The sequence below is a fragment of the Macrotis lagotis genome, chromosome 8 (assembly GCF_037893015.1).
Source record: "Macrotis lagotis isolate mMagLag1 chromosome 8, bilby.v1.9.chrom.fasta, whole genome shotgun sequence".
NCBI classification, from domain to species: Eukaryota; Metazoa; Chordata; class Mammalia; order Peramelemorphia; family Peramelidae; genus Macrotis; species Macrotis lagotis.
In genome coordinates, this window is record NC_133665.1 from 4,524,743 (window position 1) to 4,542,142 (window position 17,400).

At 35.4% G+C, this 17,400-nt stretch overlaps 1 protein-coding gene across 1 annotated transcript in view; it reads right to left on the reverse strand.

Annotated features, from left to right (window-relative positions):
• Window positions 1-16,803, reverse strand: part of LOC141495120 (ectonucleotide pyrophosphatase/phosphodiesterase family member 7-like) — a 57,531-nt gene extending 40,728 nt beyond the window's left edge. The window contains exon 1 of the mRNA XM_074196113.1: window positions 16,554-16,803. Coding sequence (XP_074052214.1) covers window positions 16,554-16,803 — 250 coding nt within the window. The remainder of the gene's footprint in view (window positions 1-16,553) is intronic.
• Between the last annotated feature and the right edge of the window lie 597 nt (window positions 16,804-17,400).

Here is a 17,400-nt window from a genome sequence, read left to right on the forward strand (position 1 = left end):
TTTTTTTTTATTTGATTTTTCAAAGCAATGGAGTTAAGTGGCTTGCCCAAGGCCACACAGCTAGGTAATTATTAAGTGTCTGAGATCAGATTTGAACCCAGGTACTCCTGACTCCAAGGCAGGTGCACTATCCACTGTGCCACCTAGCCACCCCAAGAAAATAATGTCTTAAAAATTAGCATTTGACATCAAAATAATTAAAAAATAGAAAAAATTTTGAAAAATCTCAATAGAAACAACTGAAAATAGATTGAGGAGGGGGCAGAGCCAAGATGGCAACAAGAAAGGATCGAGTCTTAGGCTCTCTCTGATAAAACTTCGAAACTAAGGACTCTAACTAAACTTTCAAGAAACAGAACCCACAGAGGGACCCAGGGAGGCAGTTCTTCTACTCAAGGTAACCTGGAAAAAGAGCAGAAATGCTCTGCTTCCTGGGGTCAGAGGGGCGGCTCACCAGAGGGGTGACCCTCAAGAGCGAAAGAACTTCAGCCACCCGGAGGCAGCCCCAGGGAGCTGGGAGCTGCGGCTCACAGAAGCGGGGGAGTATCCAGAGCTACACCCTGGGGAGCACTGGGCACAAATTGGGGGAACAGCTGGGGGACCTCTGCCAGAGCAAGCACCTGGAGCCCAGCCCTCAGGACACACAACCAGCAGTGTGGTCTTTCGGCAGCCCAGATCCGGAAACAGAAGCAGGGGGAGGCTGTAAGCAGGAGCCCCCAGGGCATGAGCCCATTGAACCTAGGGAGGGGAGTGAAGAGAGAGAGACTGCAAAGCTCTGTCCTCTGCCCCTGGAACAGGACTCTGGGGTTCTGACCACATTCAGATCCTGTTCATAGTCTAGGCCCCCCCATAGAACATCAGGGCCCCCACCTCAGCCCCATGGCAGAGTGGGGCACTTATGGTCATTCACAGACCAGGAGGGAGGACAGAGCCTCACACACTGAGGCCCTTGTGAGAGTGTCCCAAAAGCTCAGGAAGCACCCCAAAACCAGGCCCAGGCTAGGAAAATGAGCAAGCAGAGAAATAAGAGGAACACCATTGAGAAATATTTTGCAAATGAGACCAAGAAGGATCAAAATACTCAGTCTGAAGATGAGGAAGCACAAGCTCCTGCATCTAAAGACTCCAAGAAAAAATAGAAATTGGGCTCAGGCTATGACAGAGCTCAAAAAAGACTTTGAAAATCAAATGAGCGAGTTAGAAGAAAAAACTGGGAAAAGAAATGAGAGAGAGGCAGGAAAAACATGAAAATGAAGTCAGCAGCTTAGTCAAGGAAATCCAAAAAAATACTGAAGAAAATAGCATGCTAAAAACCAGCTTAGGTCAAATGGATAAAACAGTTCAAAAAGTTATTGAGGAGAAGAATGCTTTAAAAAGCAAAATTGGCCAGATGGAAAAAGAGATAAGAAAACTCTCTGAGGAGAACAAATCCTTCAGACAAAGAATAGAATTCAGGGAGATTGATGAATTTAGTAGAAATCAGGAATCAATACTTCAAAACCAAAAAATGAAAAATTAGAAGAAAATGTGAAATATCTCATTGAAAAAACAACTGATATGGAAAACAGACTTAGGAAAGATAATTTAAAAATTATTGGAATACCTGAAAGTCATGATCAGGAAAAGAGCCTTGACATCATTTTCAAAGAATTACTACAGGAAAATTGCCCTGATGTTCTAGAAGTAGAGGGCAATATAGAAATGGAGAGAATCCACCGATCCCCCTGAGAAAGAGATCCCAAAAAACCAACCCGTAGGAATATTATAGCCAAGTTTCAGAACTCCCAAGTCAAAGAGAAAATATTACAAGCAGCCAGAAGGACACAGTTCAAATACCATGGAGCTGCAGTCAGGATCACACAGGACTTTGCAGCAACTACATTGAAAGCTTGTAGGGCTTGGAATATAATATACTGGAAGGCAAAAAAAGCTTAGATTGCAGCCAAGAATGAACTACCCAGCAAGGCTGAATGTCCTCTTCCAGGGGAAAAAGATGGACTGTCAATGAACCAGGGGAATTTCAAATGTTCCTTTTGGAATGGCCAGAGCTGAACAGAAGGTTTGAAGCATGGAGATTGGAGGAGAGAGGGAATATATGAGGGACTTAATGATGATGAATTGCATATATTCCTGCATAGAAAAATGACACTGATAATACTCATATGAACTTCTCAGTTAATAGAGCAGGTAGAGGGAGTTTTTATAGATGAAGCACAGGAGAAAGATGAATTTGAAGATAAAATATGGTGTAAAAATGAAGTCAATAGAAAAAAAGGGAAATGTAATGGGAGAAAGAAAAAGGAGAGGGGGAATAGGCCAAGATATTTCATATAATAAGACTTTTCTTTATTACAATGAGCTATTGCAATGATATGGAAGGGGAGAGGCAAGGGGGAATGAGGGAACCTTTGCTCTCACATCAGAGGTGGCTAGGAGAGGAAACAGCATATATACTCAATGGGGTATAGACATCTGGAGTAAGAAGTGGGGGGTGGAGCAGAGGGAATGGGTGGGCATGTGAATAAAGGAGGAGAGGATGGACCATGGCGGGAGAGTTAAGGAAGTTGAAATTAAAGCAATCACATTCTCTTTTTTACTTCTTGCAAGGGGCTGGGATTGGAAGGCCTGTCCAGGACCATAGGGCCAGGTAGATTCTGGACCTAAGGGGTGGTATGGGGGCTCAGGGCCTCTTGGCCCCAGGACCAGGGATCTGTCTGCTGGGCCACTCAGCTACCCTACAGCAGAGTCAGAGTGAGAGGAGAGAGAAAATATAGCACATGGTAGTGGAGAAATAAGAAAGGAGGAAGTTGCAGTCAGTAATGGCAATGTTGGAAAAATATGGAAGTAACTTTTGTGATTGACTTGTCATAAAGAATGTGATCCACTCACGAGAGAGTTGTTGGTGTTGGAACAAAGACTGAAGCACATTTTTTATTATTATTATTTGGGGGAGGGTGCAAGGCAAATGGGGCTGGGTGGCCTGCCTGGGGCCACATAGCAGGGTGATCTTTGGGTGTCTGGGGCCGGATTTGGACCCAGGTGCTCCTGGCTCAAGGGCCAATGCTTTGTCTGCCACCCAACCACCCCTACTATTATTACTATTTTATTTTATTTGGGGTCTTTTTTTTTCTTCTTTTTTGGATTTTGCACGGCAGTGGGGATCGGGTGGCTTGCAAGTCACATGGCTGGGTGATTGTTGGGTCTACAGGGCTGGATGTGGGCTCAGGTGCTCGTGGCTCCCGGGCTGGTGCTTCATCCATTGCACCACCTGGCCATACCTACAATTATTACTATTTTTTTTAATTTTAATTTTTTTCTCTCCCCTTTATCACTCAAGCAAGTCTATATTCATGGGGGGGAGGGGGTATTTTGTTTACTCTTAAGCAAGAATATTTTATTAATGTAAAAAAACATTTGTACAAAATGAGAATAAAAAAGAAAAAAGGAAAATAGATTGAGGAGAGATAATATAAAACTTCTCAGACTACCTGAAAATTAGGATTAAAAAAAATCTAGATACTTTGCCTCCTTATCATTAAGGAAAATTTCCCTGAAGTTCTAGAACTAGAGGGCAAAATGAAAATTGAAAAATCCTGCTTATCACTGCCTAAAATAGATCCCAAATGAAAATTTGCAGGAGTAAAACACCCAGGTCAAGAACCAAAGTTATAAGCAACTAGAGAGAAGCAATTTAAATATTGTGGCACTTCTGTTAGGATAATTTAAGATTTAGTAGCTTCTATGTTAACAGACCAAAGGGTATAGAAGACTATATTCTAAGCAGTAAAAGGACTGGGTTTGCAATTAAGAACAACCTACCCAGCAAAACTGAGTATAATTCTGGAAGGAGAAAAAAATAAATATTTAATGGACTAAAGGATTTTCAAGTATTCTTAAGGAAATGACCAGAACTGAACAGAAGATTTGACAGATAAAAATCAGGAGAAACATAAGAAGGTAAATGTGAAAACCTAATTATAATTACATGGAATTTATTTATAACTCTCAAGAATGTAATCATTGCTAGAGTAGTTCAAAAGAATGTATATACAGAGCTTGGGTTTGAGGTCATTATGATGTGATCATACTAAAAAATAAGATTTGCTAGGGAAAGGTAAAATGGAACAAATTATCTCATATAAGAAATAATTTTCAGATAATAATGCAATAGAAGAACTATTCCAGTGGAGAGAATAGGGTAGAGAATGGTTAGTGCAGGAAATTTATTCTCATTGGAACTGGGTTAAAGAGAGAACAATATGCATTTATTGTGGGGAGGGGTGGCATAAAAGCCTTCTTAACTTTTAGAGAAATAGGAGGACAGAGATAAGGAATAAGTAGGATAAAGAAGGAGTCTTAGAATGATTTATAGATTAGAGAAGCAGTGGTCAGAAGTATATTAGATTACTGTGGAACATTAGGGCAAAAAGAGAGAAGGATAAACAGTGAGGAAAAATAGTATGGAGGAAAATAGACAACTTGTAATTATGTGAATATTGTGAATGTGATTATTATTAACTCACTCATTAAAGAGAAATGAATAGCAGAATGGATCAAAAAGCCAGAACCTGAGAATATTTTGTTAGCAAGAAGTACATTTAAAAATTAGAGACATACAAAGAGTATAAATAAAGGTCTGAAATAGAATTTATTATGCTTAAATTGATGTAAAATTTAAACACAAACAAAAATAGTAGGTGTAGCTATCATGATCTCAGACAAGATAAAAAAGATTTAGCTGAAAGAAATAAATCAGGAAAACTACATTTTGTTAAAAATGTAGATAATGAAGTAATAGCAATATTAAACATATATGTACCAAATGATATAAAATTCACATTTTTAAAGGAAAAGCTAAATGAATTACAAGTGGAAATAGAAAATTATAAATTATAATAGTGGAGGATTTCAATTTTTCCCCTCTCAGAATTTGATAAATCTATCAAAAATATGAGAAAGAAGTCAAGGAGATCAATAGAATTTTAGATAATAGATATAATAGACATCTGGAGATAGTTGAATGAGAATAGAAAGGAATCTCTCTCTCTCTCTCTCTCTCTCTCTCTCTCTCTCTCTCTCTTTTCCTCTCTTCCCCCCTTTTCTGAGTGGTACATGGCACCTTTTACAAAAATTTACCATATATTAGATCATAAAAAATTATAGTTAAATGCAGAAAAAAAGAAATATTAACTCCTTCCTTTTCATATAATAATGCAATAAAAATTAAATTTAATAAAGAACAATGAAATAGAGATTAAAATTAATTGAAAACATGGGGGCAGCTAGGGGGCACAATAGATAGAGCACCGGCCTTGGACTCAGTAGGACCTGAGTTCAAATCCAACCTTAGACACTTAAACACCTAGCTGTGTGATCAAGTCACTTTACCAATCTTTGCCTTGCAAAAAAAGAAAAAAGAAATTAGAAAAAGAAATTCTTACAACCCAATCTTAAAAGAATGCATGGATTAAAGAATGAGTCGTAGAAACCATAAATAATTTTATTAAATAAATTTTCATTTGGGATCTATTTTAGGAAGTGATAAGTGGGTTTTTTCAATTTACATTTTACCTTCTAGTTCTAGAACTTCAGATAAAACTTAATAATAAGGAAGCAAAGTATCTAGATTTTTTTTATTAAACTGATAATAATGAAGCAACATAAAACTCATGATACAGAAAAAAATAGCAATCTGAGGAAAATTTTTATTTCTAAATGTTTAGATCAATAAAATAAAGAGCAAATCGATGAATTGTGTACATAATTTAAGGAAATTAGAAAAAAGAACAAATTTAAAATCCTCCAATTAAACACAAACCTGAAAATAAAGGTGAGATTAATAAAACTGAATTGGAAAAACATCATTGAATTAATAAATTAAAGTAGGAGTTGGTTTTATGGAAAAAACCCTAATAATATAGATAAGTCATTGGTTAATCTGATTAAAAAAAAGAAAGAAGAAACCCAAATCATTAGTATTAAAAAGGAAAAGACTGACTGCACCATTAAGGAAGTTGAAATTAAAGCAATCATTAGGAATTATTTTGACCCCTTATGTACCAATAAATTTAATAATTTAAGGGAAATGAGAGAATAATTACAAAACTACAAACTGTCAAAATTAACAGAAAAGGAAATAGAATATCTAAATAAAGTTATTTTAGAAAAAAGAAATTGAACACACCATAAATGAACTTCTTGAGAAAAAAAAGCATCAGGAGTAGATGGATTTACAAGTAAATTCTCCCAAATATTTAAAGATGAGCTAATTCCAATATTAAATATATTGTTTGGATTAATAGGCAAAGGAGTCCTACTAAACTTCTTTTTTTATGAAACAAATATGGTGCTGTTATTAGATAAATATAACAAAAATATCAGAGAGAAGTCAAGTAGTCAAGATCAGAAGAACAAAAACAGAAACAAAGTTATAGATCATATTCACTAATGAATATTGATCAAAAAGCCTAAATAAATTAGTAGATAGCAGATTATATTAATAAATAACAAAGGTTATACATTATGACCAAACAGAATTTATACCAAGTATGCAGAGCTATTTTGATATAAGGAAAACTAATAACATAATTATACTTATAAAAAGGTAACAAAGCACATGATTCTATCAACGTACGTAGAAAACCTTTTGACAAAATACTTATTCATTCCTTTTAAACACACTTGAAAGCATAGAAATAAATACATTTTTCCTTAAAAGGAAATTTAGGCCAAACTAATAGAATAAAGATGACAATTCTACCTAAATTAATCTAAGTATTCAGTGCTATCTCAATTAAATTATCAGAAAATTATTTTATTGAACTATTAAAAAAATAACAAAATTCATTTGGAAGAACAAAAGGTCAAGAATATCAAAGGAATTGGGCAGCTAGGTGGCACGGTGAATAGAGCACTGCCCTGGAGTCAGGAGGACCTGAGTTCAAATCTGACCTCATGCACCTAATAATTGCCTAACTGGATGACCTTGGGCAAGTCACTTAACCCCATTGCCATAAATAAATAAGAAAATTTAAGAAAAAGAATATCAAGGGAATTAATGAAAAAAATGTAAAGGAAGGAGATCTATTAGTGCCAGATTTTAAACTGTATTATAAGGCAGTAATTATCAAAACTATCTGGTACTGACTAGGAAATAGAATGATGGATCAGTAGAATAGAATAGATATACAACAGTAAGTGATTATAATAACCTTGTGTTTGATAAATATAGATTTAAGCTTTTGGAGTAAGAATTCACTGTTTGGTAAAAAAAATTGGGAAAGCTAGAAAGCAATCTGAAGAATCTAGGTATAGACTTATTTTAAATCATTTACTAAAATGAAGTTGAAATAGATACATAACCTTGACATAAATGGAGATATCATAAGTAAATTAGAAGAAAATGTAACATATTATAACAATATTGTTGTTATCAGATTTACAGATAGGAGATTTTATGAATATGAGACAAAAAATAATGTGAGATATGAAATGGATAATTTTGATTATATAAATTAAAAAAGTTTTACATAAATAAAATGAATGTGTGTAGCCAAGATTAGAAGGAAAGCAGAAAACTAGGAAAAAATTTTATAGATAATTTCTTGTCAAATTTATGAGAATATGAGTTTTACCCCAATTGGTAACTGGTCAAAAGATATGAGGAGGAAGTTTTTGGAGGGGGAAAAAATATCAAAGCTACATATGAGAATATATATATATATATATATATATATATATATATATATATATACATATATATGTATATATATACAGTCATTTGAAAAAAATTTTCTAAATCATTATTGATAGAGGTACAAAGAAACCTTGAGGTACATCTATCAGATTGCCTAAAGTGATAGAAAAGAAATGACAGTGTTAGAGGGAATATGAAAAAATTGGGAAACTGATACACTGCTGATGGAATAGTGAACTGATTCAACCATTTTAGAGAGAATCTGGAATTATGTTCAGTGGGCTATAAAACTGAGTCTATACTTTGACTTAGCAATACCACTACTGTTTTTTTTAAATGATTAGGGATAAAGGAAAATGACTTATATGTTCTAAATTTTTATAGCAACTCTCTTTGTGATGGCAAAGAACTAGAACTTTGAAATTGACAAAATATCCATCAATTGGGAAATGGTTGAATAAATGGTTGTATTTAATTGTGAGGAATTCTACTGTGCTATTAGAAAAGATGAGTAGTCAGCAAAACCACTGACCTCAAGAATAGGTCAAGGAGGGGCAACCTGAAAATTATTGGACTTCCTGAAAACATTGAAAAGAAAAAAAGCCTGGATTTAATATTACAGGATCTAGTGATGGAAAACTGCCCTCATATCATGGAACCAGAGGGCAAAGTAGTTATTGAAAGAATACATCAATCCCCTCCAGAAAAAGATCCTAAAATGAAAACACCAAGGACTGTTGTGGCCAAATTCTAAAACTATCAGATAAAAGAGAAAATCCTGCAAGCAGCCAGAAAGAAACAATTTAAATATCAAGGAACCACAGTAAGGATTACGAAGGACCTGGCTGCATCAACATTAAGGGATCGAAGGGCCTGGAATGAGATATTTGGAAGAGCAAGGGAGCTTGGAATGCAGCCAAGAATCCACTATCCCAGAAAGCTGAGCCTTCTCTTCCAGGGAAAATGATGGACATTTAATGAAATGGAAGAATTCCAAAAAATTCCTGATAAAGAGACCAGAGCTAAATAGAAAATTTGGACATCAAACAGGAGGTTCAAGAGACACATGAAAAGGTAAAAGAAAAGGGGGGGTGCGGTAAAAGAAAAAAGAAAAGATGAGTAGATTGATTTTAGGCAAACATGGAAGACTTGCCTGAAATAATAAAGGGTGAAATGAGTAGAACCAAGAGAACATTGTATATAGTAACAACAATATTGTTATAATAATAAATGTGGATGACTAAGATATTCTGAGTTATATGAAACCCAAATCAGGTACAAACAATTTACAATAAAAGCTACCTACCTCCAGAGAAAGAACAAATATATGGAACTACATATTGTATAGTTACACACACACACACACACACACACACACACACACACACACACACACATATTTGTGTCAAATATTGACCTGTAGTTCAGGGGTGGGAAGGATGAAAGAAAACAGTTTGGAAATTCAAATATAACCAAAAAATAAAACCATTACTAAAAAAATGCTTTGGTAAAAAAATAATAAACTGTCCCTTTCATTATTTCTAATGAACATAATTGTATTTTATTACATTAATATACCATAATTTGTTTAGCTATTTCTCAGTTGATAGGTACCCTGGTAGTTCCCAATTCTTTACTGATATAAGAGTTGATATAAATTCTTTGTGCTGTTGATTCTCATCGTTTGTGATAGTTTTATAAAGTTGATGCAAACATTGAATTCACAAATACTGAACCATTGCTCCTAGGGGAAAAACAGTTAGGTTTGTCTAAATCTTTGGTTTCACCTATGTAAGTACATTCTGGAGCAACTTCTTATATGGATTTGAAAATTCCTCCTTTCTTTTTCTGACTATACCATACTTTTGATTCATTAACATTACATGGCCAACAGCACATTAGTACCTTGCCTGAATAAAGGTTATTTAACATATACTTTCTACATAAGCAGCTCACAGCCTTTGTATTTAGGATCTCTAGACAACATTTCAAACCTATACTTGGGGGCCATTTTAAACAGTGAAATCATCAACAAAAGACAAAAAAATGTAAGAAATGTAACACTAAGAACACCCCCAAAACACTTGTTTACAATCTAAGAGCTGAAGCAAGAAGGTAGAGCATTGTCTTGTTCACACTCAGCTGGGAATGAACATATGTATCAACTCAAATTTTTTGTTGGTCTGTGCATATTCATGAATGACCACAAAAGTACTTCGAGTATTGATTTAGGAGTTACAAATAAATTTAGCAAGATGGAAAATTCACAAATGCAGAATCCACAAATAATGAGAATTGACTGTTTATATATGCATGCTTTTTTCATTGATCTCTTTGGAGACCTCCCTATCTTTTTTAAAGTTGAAGTTATCTTTCAGATAACCTAAAAGTTATCTGATAAACTTTCAGAAAACCTAACCATAAGATACTGAGCTGGATAGATCATCGGTACCAATTACTTTGGTGTTACTCATGACTCAGAAAAAAACAATTCTCTAAAGAAAGGCAGAGAAAAACAGTGAAGGAGCAACAGAGACGTACTGAAACTGAAAAAGCCCAAGCAAGTCAAACCCTTCTTTATTCTATGTTCCTTTCCCTCCATATAATGATCATTTATTTTGGGAATGGCCTAGAACAACTGGGAATGACAATACCTGACCACTAGAAGCCACTTTCTCCCCTTCAGATGTGTCATCCCATGAAAGTAGAAATTGTATGAGATTGATACAAGCCAAGCCTGGCTAGAGAGGACCTTACTTTTATTACTCTTGACCCTTGTCTAGTTATGTAATGCCCTCCTTTTCACCTTTGGGGCATCTCATCTATTCAGCTAGAGCTGAAATTGTCACTGGTAAAATTACAATATCACTGCTTATACTTTTGATAGCTTTTGTCCAAATCAGGGAGGTGATAGCTTCTAATTTCCAAGTGATTCATTGGGGGAGAAAAATGCAGGCTGCTTCAATAAAACTTTCTATCCACACACCATTTGCTTGACACGATTTCCTTAGTTTCAGTGGCATAACTTATCCTTACTGCTCCTCAATCACTTTATAATAAAAACTGAGATTGCAAAAATGTTCATTGTCATTACCAGTGATGGAGCAGTAACTACAGCCTTTCAGGAAAAAAGAGGGAGGGAGGCAGAAACAGAAGAGGGAGATATTAAGATAGGAAAATGGGCTGCTAACCCACAGAGAATTGCTTCTCACTCTAGAGAGAGACCTGAGGGGAATTTAGAGCTCTCCAGAAGATTGGAGGGACCAGTGTTGTAGAGAGGGCAAATTTCCCAGACTTATATTTGAGGTGCCCAGTGGGTCTGGGTAAGTATGCTCAATGTGGGAACTTGTGTATAAGTAATCAATGTTAAATCTCTATTGGACCAAATTCTCATTTCTTGGGGTCAAGTAATATGCTACTATACTTTAGATCCTAAATGTTGTGCTCAGTCTTATACTGAAGGGGCAGGGTAGAGATAAAGTTCATGAAAATTGTGCAGTTTGTATATCTGTTTTCAGTATTTTCTGTCCCCTTTTAAGTGTCCCTACACTCGTTACTACTGCCTCTCATTTCCCTCACTTATGGACATCCAGTGTCCTCTGATGTCCCATTGTCTTTCAGTGCTAAATCTTACTAAGGTGGTCCTTCTGTTAGCAGAAAACAAAACAGTACAATTATTCTTCCTTCTTCTATCAGTACTCTTCTTATTTCAATGTTATTATTTCAATTAGACTTTATAAATCAAGTCACAATCAGATATTAGCAACTAAGTCCAATATATTACCTTTTTGAAGAAAAACCTATTTTATTTAGTGTAGGGTAGTAAATGGAGCCTTAATACAAGAAAGGTTTGTTTTCTAGTATTACTTTTCACATATACTATCTGTGTGGCCCTGGCTGAATTACATAACCTCCTACTGTCCCCAGACAATTCTCTAAGATTATATAAATACATAAATAAATAAATATATGCATATATGCATATGCATATACTTATTTATGATAGAATGGGTGCCCACTTTCATTGCCAGAGAGAATTTCTCTCACTGGAAATTATTAGAGGGGCCTAGCTGGTGGTGATTTGACTTAAAGAAATGCATTGTTAATAGTGGAATTACATTGTGACAGGTTAGAGTGTAGATCAGAAAATCAGTTAGAAAAGACCCTAGAATGTAAGTTCCTTATGAACAGAAATTATTTCATTCATTGTAGTTGAATCCTCAGTGCCTGGTAAGTGTTTAAAAATAATTATTTGTTGATTTATTGATCCTAGTGGTAATATAGTTTAATCTTTACCAGAATATTTTATTGGATAAGTGTAGTCTTTCTGTGCCTTTTAATATCACGTGTGTTATATGTATATTTGTATATATACATATTTTAAACAATATGATTTCATTTATAGGGAACTTTCATGGAAATACCCTCTATCTCCCAGACTGGGACATTAAGAAATCTATGAGGGACAAATAACTAGTAAGAGATAAGACTTGAACCCAGACCTTCCTGGCTCTGAGATTGACTCTCTATCCATTATGCAACACTGCTTTTCTTTCCATGCAAGTATAATCTTTCTCAATTATGCAATTATTTACAACTTCCTAGATACAATGCTTTATGTATGTGATGGGACTCATCTCCATCTCTTATATTCCTTTGATAGAAACATAAATAGGTGAGGCTCTTTTAGGAAGAATGTACTTTTCTTGGGAACACATGTAAAAAGTGAACTCTGTTGTTAGCATTTTCCTTTCTTTGGAGATATTCCTGAACAGTCTCTTAATGAACAGAAGGAAATGGCTTCTGAGTTTTAGTTTGACAATGAATTTGAACCCCATTCCTCTAGGGACTGTCAACTATTGTGTTGCAGGGGCAGCTCAGACAGTATATTCGTTTTTTGGTTTTTTTTTTAGCAGACAGTATACTCTAAAGGGACTCAGCCTCTTTTATGCCAAGGATCACTTGGGCCCCTTTTCAGAATAATGTTTTTAAATGCATAAAATGAAATATGTAAGATTATTAGAAAAGTCAGTTATATTGAAATATAGTTATCAATATATTAAGATACCATGCTAAAAAATACCTGTTCTTGTGAGAAGAACCTTGGCCTGGAAATCAGGAGACATGAATTTTAGTCTTATCATTAATTAAAGGTAGCTTTGGACAATGGCATTTCATTTTACTACCTCAGTTTCTCCTTTTGTAAATGGAAATATTTAAATCTTTTTTTAACCTCTCCTGTAAGATTATTGTCAAAGTAAAAAAATGAGAAAATAATAGGTATAAAATAGGTATAAAAGTTCTGACATATAGGTAAATGTGCTTTTGTGACAAGGTTTGTGAACTTTGTTGTTGTAAAAGCAAAAGCTGGTTTTGGATCAGGTATCTCCTTGTATTTGGATTTGACCTACTCTGAAACCTTTGCACTACTCCTGGATCTGTGGCATGTGTTTAAATAGATCTGGATTCTAGCTGCAGCTTAAATGAACTAGATTTAGGATGGGCCAGTGTTGCAGATCTACTTGATTTGGCCAGATCAGGGGTTCTTCATTTGAAATCTACAAATCCCTGGGATCAATTTCAAAGGGCCCATGAACTTGGAAAAATTATATATATTTGTTTTCACTAATGTTTGGTTCCCTTTGTTCTCCAGTTCATTTTATTTTATGGATTTAAAAACATTATTTTGGGCAGGGTCCTTATAGGTTTGACCAGAATGCTCAAGGTGCCCAGGACACAGATAAGGTTAAGAACTCAGATCTAGATCATTACACTGTGTAGAATCTTGTCCAGAAGATTCCATCATCCCTTGAGAAGATGACATCCCCAGTGTCAACTTTTAGATGGAACATTTGAGGAATGGGTTTTAGGGATTATTTGGATGCAATAATCCTGCTTATTAGGCACTTGAATTCCAGTGTACTCAGTAGGGGCTTTTACTGATACTGTTTAATCTCATGTATGCTGATAAATGTGAAACAATATGATGAAACTCTTTTCCTTATCAGCTTTCTTTTTTCCTCTATAAAACTGACAGAAGGTATTTGAAAGGAAAATGGTTAATTAGTAATTGAGAGCAGAAGGCCAGTTTTATCATTGTCTGTGTCAAACCTATCCACTGGTATCTGACTGGGTTTTAAGATATTGACAGTGCCAATTTTTATTCATTATTTTTCCTATTATAGTTTATTCTTTTTCACATTAGGGTCAGACAGAGGTTGACTTTAGTCCTGTTCAAGAAGACAAAGAGCAATGAATTCTGATAAGTCTGGGATGGCCAGAGTTTCATTATTGGAATGTATTAATAATACTCACTTGGAATGTATTAATAATATCCCTGGAGGGATCTGAGAGTGGAGATGGGGAGAGAAAGACCTGTAATTTAGTCAGTGTGAGGAGTTTGTAAGTGTGGAAACTCCTTCTACTAATACAGAGCATGAAACATCCAATGTGAAAGCTTCCCCCACTGATGTAGATCATGCTAGTGTGCAACTCAGTAGCCTTCTGGAGCACTGACAAGTTAAGGGATTTACCCATGGTCAAACATCATCTGTGTCAGGGACAGGACTTGAACTCCAGATCTTTCTGTCAAGAGTATTTACCTTTCCTTTTTGCCATGCCACCTCTCCCTAAGCCTTCTTTTCATTTAAACCAAAGGCTATTTGGGGTTAGAGGAACAGTAGGCATTTCTTTCTATTTGGACAAATTTTTAATTTTTCTTTGCTATGTACTGCTTTTCTTCCCAATGGAAAATTTCAGAGGATGGCACCAAAAGGCAGCCTTACTATTTAATGTCTATGCCTAGCACTTTCTTTCCTCCAAGACATCCAGATTCTTTGCAGGTGTAATTTTCTACTGGATCCTAAGTTCAACACTTTGGGAAATAGCATTAATTTTCTCTCTATGAAAGGACTTTTTAGCAAGTTAGTACTTTGATGTGTCAAATAGTTACCTAAAAACTTGAAAGACACAATGTAGCATTGAAAACCATTTCATTTCCTTCCCAGAAATTTTACTTTTAGAAGACTGACTCAACAAATATTTCCTTGGCTTTATAAATGACTGCCCTGTAGACTTCTTCAGACAATAACTGGTCAGTATCTCCTTTGGTTACTCATTTTCTAATTCCTGGAGGAAGACTTTTTATAACATTGCCTTACTGTATCTTCTAGATCTATTTATGGAATTACAAAGTTCATCTGGGGTAAAGATTTTATTTGTTTTTTTATTTTTATTTTATTTTTTTAAAGACTATCTCAAAGTCCTGTACATTTGCTTGAGGTAGCCTTTCACCCATGTAATGATGGCAGTACCCTTACCTTTATTAATGTCTTTTATTCAATTGTGTATGGGTTTATTCCTAATCTTTTGACTCAGGGTGAGTTTTCATGTTACCCAAAGATTCCTTTAGCTCAATTCAGTTTAACAGATGGTGCAGTGGCTTTAAGACTGGACCTTGCGTTAGGAAGACCTGATCTCAAATCTGGCCCCAGACACCTACTAACTGTGTGATCCCAGGCAAGTCACTTAACCTTTGTCTGCCTCAACTTCCTCATCTGTTAAATGAGGATAATAATAGTATTTCCCCGTGTTATGAGGATAGTAAATAACACATAGTATATATATATTATATAAATGTTGATTATTATTAGTTATTATGCTAGATGTAAGTGATATGAGAATGAAAATAAGAAGCAACAGAGAATCCTCCTTGTCAGCGGTGGTGCCTGAACTGAGGAATAAAAGATGAGTATTGAGAGAAAATGACTTAAGGATGATGTATATTAAAGACATGGAAAATGACCTGTGCAAATACAGGGAGGCAGGAGATGGACCAATGCATGTAGGGAGCATTTAGTTTAGTATATAAAGTCATGGAAGTAATAGGAGAGAAATATGAAAAAGGAAAATGACTCTTGATGATGAAAGCCTTTAAATATCTGACTTGTATTTTACCCCAGGGCTGTAGGTGACACAGTGGATAGAGCACTGACCTTGAAGTCAGGAGGTTTGAATCCAGCCTCAGACACTGGACACTTGCTAACTATATGACATTGGACAAATCATTTAACCCTGATTGCCTTTCCAGTCATCCTGGTTCATATGTGACTACTGGACCTAGAATGGCTTTGGAGGAGAGAGTGAGGCTGGTTACTTAATACAGCAAATTCATGTGCTTGTCATGGTGTCAGATCTCTGATGTTATGGTGTTCTTCAAGAATAGAGGACAAGCATCAGTTTTACTCTAGAAACAATAAGGAGTTCCTCAATATTTTTGAGCATGAGAGTGATATAGTCAGATATTTCTCAGGAAAATTATTTTGCCGGATGTCTGAAGTTGGTGGAAGTGAAACTAGAGCCAGATCTAGTCTAGAAGAGAGGTTATGAGGGCCTGAATTAGTGTTGGTCACATCAGTGGAGATAAGAATAATTCAAAACTAGCAGTGCATTAAACTTAGCTAGCTAAGGGATTTACATGCCTCATTGTAAAGTTCATCTAAAGTTCAGAAATCTGCATTCCAGTTTCACTTCTGATACTACTTATGTGATCTTGGGCAACTTATTTAACTTCACTGGTCCTCATTTTTCTCAACTATAAATTGAGGGTATTGGTCTCAGATATTTACATGCAATGTAACCCTGGGTAAGTCACTTAACCCTATTTGCATGATCCTCAGCTATAAAATGTGCTGAAAAAGGAAATGGCCAACTCTACAATATCCTTGTCAAGAAAACTCCAAAAGAGTTGTAAAGGAATGAAAAATGTTTGAAAATCAGGAAAGAGAATGTTAAGTTGGGCCTTGTGGTTTCATTTACTTAAAAAAAAGACTCCCCTGTCTGAAGGATAAGGACTTACCAGTGATGGTGGTGAAATGGGATGGAGATGTCATGGTGACAAATGGTGGCGTGAGATACTTGGCCTTCACTCCCTCCCTTACAAGGCGATCCATGTTAGGTGTGTAGACATCCTGATCATAGTTCCAGCGAAACCCATCGAAGGAAATCACAAGCAACTTATTAAAGCTTCTGTTTGTACTAGGGATAGGATGGCAGGCAGCATCATTCAGTAGGATAAACAGGAGAGCAATACATTTGATCACCTCCATGTCTTGAGAGCCTAGACACAGTGACAGTGTTGGACCTAGCACTTCTATCTCTCCCCTTTATTATCTGAGGTTGACCAAAGTTCAAGTTGATAATGCTGTATTAGCCTTATCATAGAATTAAAAATTCTCAGAAAATTACAAAACATTTAAAAATGTTCTCAATAGGAAAAGAATAAGTGATTTTATGATTATATCATAGATCAAAGGTATAATGGTATAAATGGTATAAAATTTTGCTAATTTATATACCATTATTATCACATCAATAGATATTGATTATCAATTCAATAAATAGTAAGTGCCTATTCTGTGTAAGGCACTATGCTAGAAACAAGTGATACAAGAGGAAACAGTGAAATCATCTCTGACTCCAGTGAGCTTGTATGGATACAACACAAACATGGTTAAATAAATATAAAGTTGTATTCTGTAGATCAACTTGAAAACAATTCTGATAGGAGGAAATAACCTCAGATACCACCTGCCATGGGCTTCCTCTTTGGCAGAAAGTAGTGCCAGATAATATTTGAAACTAATTCTTTACAAAGAAGTTTGAAGAGGGTGAAGGCCCTAACAACAGGGAGAACCAGGAAAGGT